The sequence below is a fragment of the Saccopteryx bilineata genome, chromosome 4 (genome assembly GCF_036850765.1).
Source record: "Saccopteryx bilineata isolate mSacBil1 chromosome 4, mSacBil1_pri_phased_curated, whole genome shotgun sequence".
Taxonomy (NCBI): Eukaryota; Metazoa; Chordata; class Mammalia; order Chiroptera; family Emballonuridae; genus Saccopteryx; species Saccopteryx bilineata.
Window position 1 is genome coordinate 41,197,936 of NC_089493.1, and position 6,987 is coordinate 41,204,922.

The 6,987-nt window shown below is 48.8% G+C and overlaps 1 protein-coding gene across 1 annotated transcript; it reads left to right on the forward strand.

Moving 5' to 3' along the window:
* Nucleotides 1–4,385: 4,385 nt before the first annotated feature.
* GPR135 (G protein-coupled receptor 135) lies at nucleotides 4,386–6,616 on the forward strand. Its single transcript, XM_066276201.1, has one exon. It carries the CDS (start codon nucleotides 4,386–4,388, stop codon nucleotides 5,886–5,888), a length of 1,503 nt encoding a protein of 500 aa, XP_066132298.1. The 3' UTR covers nucleotides 5,889–6,616.
* Nucleotides 6,617–6,987: the final 371 nt, after the last annotated feature.

Genomic DNA, 6,987 nt, shown 5'->3' on the forward strand with positions numbered 1-6,987 from the left:
GTTAGACTCTCCTTTTGTAATCTGAATGTCCCCTATCTTTCCAGTAAATTCCTTTCTTGCTTAAGGGAGACAGTGCCCTATTTGTATTCCTTATATCCAAAGACCTTAAGCCATCTACTACCTCCTTAAATCTTTTTCCCTTTGCTGCCAGGGCCTGTGTTCAGATTCTTTCGTTTCTTCCCTGGGCCATTACATTGTCTTTTCTTAACGGGTCTCTCAGTTGCCAGATTCTCCTCCAATAGTCACTCAAAAAATATTTTCTTGTGTGTGTTTCTAGCAGTTTTCCAGAGTGCTAAGTGCTAGGAATCTAATAAAACAAAGTCCTGGCCCTGGCCTGTTGGCTCAGTGGTAGAGCATCGGCCTGGTGTCCAGGAGTCCTGGGTTCGATTCCCAGCCAGGGCACACAGGAGAAGCGCCCATCTGCTTCTCCACCCCTGCCCCTCTCCTTCCTCTCTGTCTGTCTCTTCCCCTCCCACAGCCAAGGCTGCATTGGAGCAAAGTTGACCTGGGCGCTGAGGATGGCTCCATGGCCTCTGCCTCAGGCGCTAGAATGGCCCTGGTTGCAACAGAGCAATGCCCCAGATGGGCCGAGCATCGCCCCCTGGTGGGCATGCCGGGTGGATCCCAGTTGGGCGCATGCAGGAGTCTGTCTGACTGCCTCCCGTTTCCAACTTTAGAAAAATACAAAAAAACAACAAAAAAAAGACAAAGTCCTAGTCTTCACAGAGCCTAGAGCCTACTATGGGAAGCAAGTTACAGTCATGAAAACATAATTGTAGACCAGGGGTCCCCAAACTACGGTCCCCTGAGGCCATTTATCCGGCCCCCGCCGCACTTCCAGAAGGGGCACCTCTTTCATTGGTGGTCAGCGAGAGGAGCATAGTTCCTATTGAAATACTGGTCAGTTTGTTGATTTAAATTTACTTGTTCTTTATTTTAAATGTTGTATTTGTTCCCGTTTTGTTTTTTTACTTAAAAATAAGATATGTGCAGTGTGCATAGGGATTTGTTCATAGTTTTTTTTATAGTCTGGCCCTCCAACGGTCTGAGGGACAGTGAACTGGCCCCCTGTGAAAAAAGTTTGGGGACCCCTGTTGTAGACAGTGGTATGTCCTAAGCCAAGGAGGGCTTCCCCTGAGAGACTGACATTCACTTGGGGATAGGAGACAAGGGGACTGGGGAGGGGGTAGTGGCAGAGCTTTCCAAGCAGAAGAGAAAGCAGGTGCAAATGCCCCAAGGAAGTCACAAAAGGCCAGCGTGATTGGAGTGGAGCAAAAAGAAAGAAAGTGGCCCAAAATGAGACTAGAAAGGAAACAGATGTGAAATCATGTACTGCCTTGTAGTAAATATTACGGATTGAGGTCCTTATTCTAAATTAAATGGAGTAAGCCATTAATGTTTAAATAAGTGATTGGCATGATCAAATTCATTTTGTTTAAATGAGCTTTCTGCCTATAGTGTGGAGTAGGGGCTGGATGTGGGGAGACTCAGTTCAGAGGTGACAGTGGTAGTCCAAAGAGAGGATGAGAGCCAAGATTCAGGTGGAGGATGAAGTGCTGGAGGAAGTGAAAGGATACAAAGATATTTAACAAGTAAAATTCCCAGGTCTTGGTGATTGGACATGGGCTGGTGACGAGGAAGAGAAATTCATCTAGGAAGAACTCACAGTTTTTGGCTAGTAGCCCTAGATGAAGCTGGTACGATCTTTTGAGATACAAAATATTGAGGACCAAGGTTTTTAGGCAAGATCATGAATTCCACTTTGGCCACCTTGCATTTGAGGTGCGTTTACACATCAAGGGGCAATGCCAAGTGGCAAGATATATATGGTTTGGGGCTAGAGACATAATTTAGAGTTGTGAATAAATAGTTTTCAAAGCTTTGGGTGTGAGTGGATGAGGGAGGAAGTCCAGAGCTGGCCAAGACTAGGCCTTGATGTACTCTAGCATTTAAAGGTAGGTAGGGGAATGAACTGACCAAGGACACTGAGGCAAACAAGGAAGGAGGAAAGCCAGGACAGTATGATATCACTCTTGTCTTTCTGATCATGGCCTAACCATGGCTTATACTCCTTCAAAGACTAGTGCCAATATCCCATCGTCCCCCAGTGAAGTTCAGTCTCTGAAACACTGCACACAAGGCCTTTATAAGTGGGCCCCAGTCAATGTCTATTATTTATTTCTCTCTTTATTCCCTACTGCCATGTATACTAAGATACAGACTCTTCTTGCCAGTACACAAGAGTAAATACTTAGACACTAACCTTCTGACTATATATATACATCAAATGTCTCCCCACCCCTTTTTGGAGAGTCCAATATCACTTCTTGTGCAAAGTCTTCACCAGCTACCCTACGTTAGTCACCTCCATACCATTTCATTTTATATATATTCAACAACACGATATTGTAATATATTTGTGTTTACTTAAGACTGTAAGTTTCTTTCTGCTAGAATCCTTATTTATTGTTCCTGAAAACATAGTACAGAGAAGATTTTAGAAATAAATTAATATATTATTTTTTATTTTTTGGTGAGAGGAGGGGAGATAGTGAGACAGACTTCCACAGGCACCTCAGCCAGGACCCACCCAGCAATCCTGTCTGGAGCTAATGCTGGAGTACTAAGCCATTCTTAGTGCCTGAGGCTGATGTGCTCCAATGGAGCTAGCCTCAGTGCCTAGGGCCACACTCAAACCAATCAAGCCACTGCCTATGGGAGGGAAAGTGGGAGAGAAGGGGTGGGGTGGGGTGGAAACAGATGGTCACTTATACTATGTGCCCTGACCAGGAATTGAACCTGGGACATCCATACACCAGGCTGATGCTCTATCCACTGAGCCGCTGACCAAGGCTCTATTATTTTTTTGTCTTTATTCAGTGGTTCTCATCTAGGGTTGATTTCCCCTGCCATATTAACATTTGGCAATATCTGGAGATTTTTTAGTTGTCACTACTGGCAACTCATGGGTAGAGAGAGACTAGGGATACTGCTAAACATCTGTAATCCATAGGCAGCCCTTACAACAAAGAATTTTTTGTCTCAAAGTGTCAATAATGCTGAGGCAGAGAAACCCAGTCTTAGTTTACCACCTTAAATGGACTCTGATTTATGCTGTCAATTTCCAGTAAGATGTTTTTCCTCATTGAACTAGGCATCCAAACCATTAATATCATTGATTCTAAAGACCTACAAATGCACTACTCATTCTTTATAGCAGTGTTTCTCAAACTTGACTGTGTATCAGAATCACTTGCTAGGCAGGTGGCTGGACTCCAGCCCAGAATTCAGATTCAGATTTAGGGCAGGGCCTGAGAATTTTCATTTCTAACAAGTTCCCAGGTCACACTGATGCTGCTGGTCTAGGGTCCACATTTTACAAACCACAGCCTTACAGAACCTGAAGGTTAATCACACTTTCTCCATTAAAAACCATGCCCAGAAACCTGAGATGCAGCTTCCTTGGGCAGGCAGGCACTTCCCGTTCCTGTATCTCCCAACCAGATACTGCATTTGTGGTGACTAACCAGTTGGCAATACCTTAACTCAAAACATCACGTTCCAGAGACTAATGAAGGGCAGGCCACAGGAAAAGGAACAATCACTCTCCCTTCTTTCTCCACACTTGTGAGAGCCAGTTATAGCCCTGAGGTCTAGGCTCTTTAAAACAAGATGACATTCTGCCTCCAGGATCCATAATCCTAGCTCCTCCATGTACCTGTGTCAGAATCACCTATGGGGTTTAGATTCATGGGCCTGTCCTCAGTAATCCTGGGAGTCAACCAGTGAATCTGTATTTTAATAAACACAGTACATGAGTGGTTCTCAAAGTGTCATCAAACCAACAGCATCATCACCACCTGGGAGCTTCTTAGAAATGCAAATTGTAGAACAGGACGACAGATCCACTTAATCTAAAACTCTGGGGTTGACCCCAGTCACTTCTGTTTCAGCAAGAACTCCAGGTGATTCGTTCGTGCTCAGGTTTGACAACACCTGGTTTAAATTATTCTGCTCCTCAAGTTTAAGATCTGGAAGGCCACTCCCGCTTTATCTGGCCAGACAAGTGGACCCTGCGGAGATCGGTTTGACACTTCCTGAAGCTCAGACCCAGGGCTGAGTAACCTCGCGAAGAGGCGAAGTTATACGTTGGCTTCGGAAGGAATTTAGCGGGTGTCCCGCCCCGCGCTCCTGCGTAAACAAGCGGTTCCCTTGGAAACGCCTAGAACACACGTCAAAGGCTCCGCAGGGTCGGGCCACAGCCACCCCTCCGGCCGAGCGGGCTCCCGGCGGCGGCCTCTCACTCTGGCCCTGAACCACCCCTCCGCCTTGCGGCCGCCTCCCCTTGTGCGGGATGCGCAGAGCCGCGGCCGCTGCGGGGCCCCATGGAGGAGCAGCCGCCTCCGCCCGGCCGCCCGCCAGTGTGCATGGCCTTGTTGGGCAGCCCACACCCCGGCGCCCCCTCCGCAGCAGATCCACCTGGCGGGACTTCCTCCACGGTGACGGCGGCTGGCTTGCTGTCCTTCAGCACCGTGGCTACCGCGGGGGCCGCGGTGCTGGGGAACCAGAGCGACGGGAGCGGGACCGAGGGCGACATCACTGGCGCCTCGGCCTCCGGGGGCCTCGGCTGGCACGAGGCGGAGGGGGCGGCGGGGGCAGCGGAGAGGCCGCCACTGGGCCCCGGGCCGGCACCGCTGCTGTCGCATGGGGTGGTGGTGGCGGCCCAGGGGCTCATCCTGTTGCTCATCTTCCTGCTGTCTAGCCTGGGCAACTGTGCGGTGATGGGGGTGATCGTAAAGCACCGGCAGCTCCGCACCGTCACCAACGCCTTCATCCTGTCCCTGTCCTTGTCGGATCTGCTCACAGCACTGCTCTGCCTGCCCGCCGCCTTCCTGGATCTCTTCTCGCCGCCCGGGGTCTCAGCCACCGCCGTGGGGCCCTGGCACGGCTTCTGCACTGCCAGCCGCTTCTTCAGCTCGTGCTTCAGCATCGTGTCAATGCTCAGCGTGGCCCTCATCTCTCTGGACCGCTACTGCGCCATCGTGCGGCCGCCCCGGGAGAAGATCGGTCGCCGCCGCGCGCTGCAGTTGCTGGTGGGCGCCTGGCTGGCGGCCCTGGCCTTCTCCTTGCCCTCAGAGCTTCTCCGTGCGCCCCGGGAGCCCCCGGCGGCGCAGAGCTTCCACGGCTGCCTGTACCGGACGTCCCCCGACCCTGCGCAGCTAGGTGTGGCCTATAGCGTGGGGCTGGTGATCACCTGCTACCTGCTGCCTTTCCTGCTCATGTGCTTCTGCCACTACCATATCTGCAAGACCGTGCGCCTGTCAGACGTGCGCATACGGCCTGTGACCACCTACGCGCATGTGTTGCGTTTTTTCAGCGAGGTGCGCACGGCCACCACTGTACTCATCATGATCTTCTTTGTCATCTGCTGCTGGGGACCCTACTGCTTCCTGGTGCTGCTGGCTGCTGCCCAGCAGGCACTGGCCACGCAGGCCCCCTCACTCCTCAACGTGGTGGCTGTCTGGCTGACGTGGGCCAATGGGGCCATCAACCCTGTTATTTATGCCATTCGCAACCCCAACATATCCCTGCTCCTAGGACGCAGTCGGGAAGAGGGTTACCGGACTAGGAATGCGGTCGCTTCCCTGCCCAACCAGGGACCCGGCCTACAGGCCAGAAGGAGCAATCGCCTTCGAAACCGCTATGCCAACCCGCTGGGAGCCTGCCCCAGAATGACCTCTTCCAATCCGACCAGCGTGACGGCGGGGGACGTGGTCTTGTGGGCTCGCAAAAACCCAGTTGTACTTTTCTGCCGGGAAGGGCCACCAGAACCTGTGACAGCATTGACCAAACAGCCTAAATCTGAAGCCGGGGACACCAGTCTCTAAGAAGGGTTGGGATACACAGCCTATGAAGGCAGACTTTTACCTGTTACATTTAATGATACAGAATTCTGGGGATAATCGTGTATTTCATAAAACCAAACATTTAAAAAAGTTACAGAGGGAGAGGCCTACCACTTCCCCCAAACAACATACAAGACAACTGTCCCCTTCAAAAGTGCCAAAAGGAATGTAAGATGCAAAAATTAAAATAATCTTAAACCACACAACTATTGTGAACAGTAAGTGCCAAAAATGACTAAAACCCCACAATTACCGAAAAGCTCATATTACAGGAATCATACTGTGAAACAAACAAAATCACTGAATGCAAATCAGTATTTGTTCAAACACAAAGAGTTTCAGGAAAGAACAGAGACCCTCAGAACTGCTTACCATCCCTCTAAATCACCAGCATTCAACAAAACTTCAGATTTCTGGCACATGCTACTCTGATACATGCTTTGGGTGCTTAGGTTGGGAGCAGAAAATTCTCACCCTTACACTTCCGTGTGCTTCCTTCACACCCCACCCCTCTAAAGTCTTTGTGGGGAATTTTAAATTCATATCCCATTATAAAACCATTGAAGGGTTTTGAAAAGGTAGTTTATTACCATAAAATTCAACCACCTAAGGTATGAAAATGAAGAAATGTGGTTGTTTTAGAAAAGTATTCTAAGATTATACTCAAAGAGTACTGTACTGTTCCTCATCCTACCCCCAAAATTGTTTGCCCTGGCTAGCTTTGAGGCTTTGCCCTTACCTCACCTGCTACTTTTGTTTCTAATACATTTGAGGGATGCTGTTCTCAGAATGATTTCACACCTGACAAAAAAAACCCAAAAACTTGCAAAGTAGAAAATCTTTGTCATTTGAGGTAAGTTGATTTTTGGATGCAGCCAAAAATGTAATTTGAAGTCAAGTTTATTGAATCCAGTGAGTAATGTCATTTATATATATATTAATATAAGAGATTTCACTTTCCTATGTGGCTTTTAACAAATTGAAGATGTTTCCTAAGAGGAACTCTAAAAATATTTTGAGAAGTCTCCCCATTCTCGGAGTAAACAACTTTCAAAGAGGATCATACTCTTTTGCACTTTTG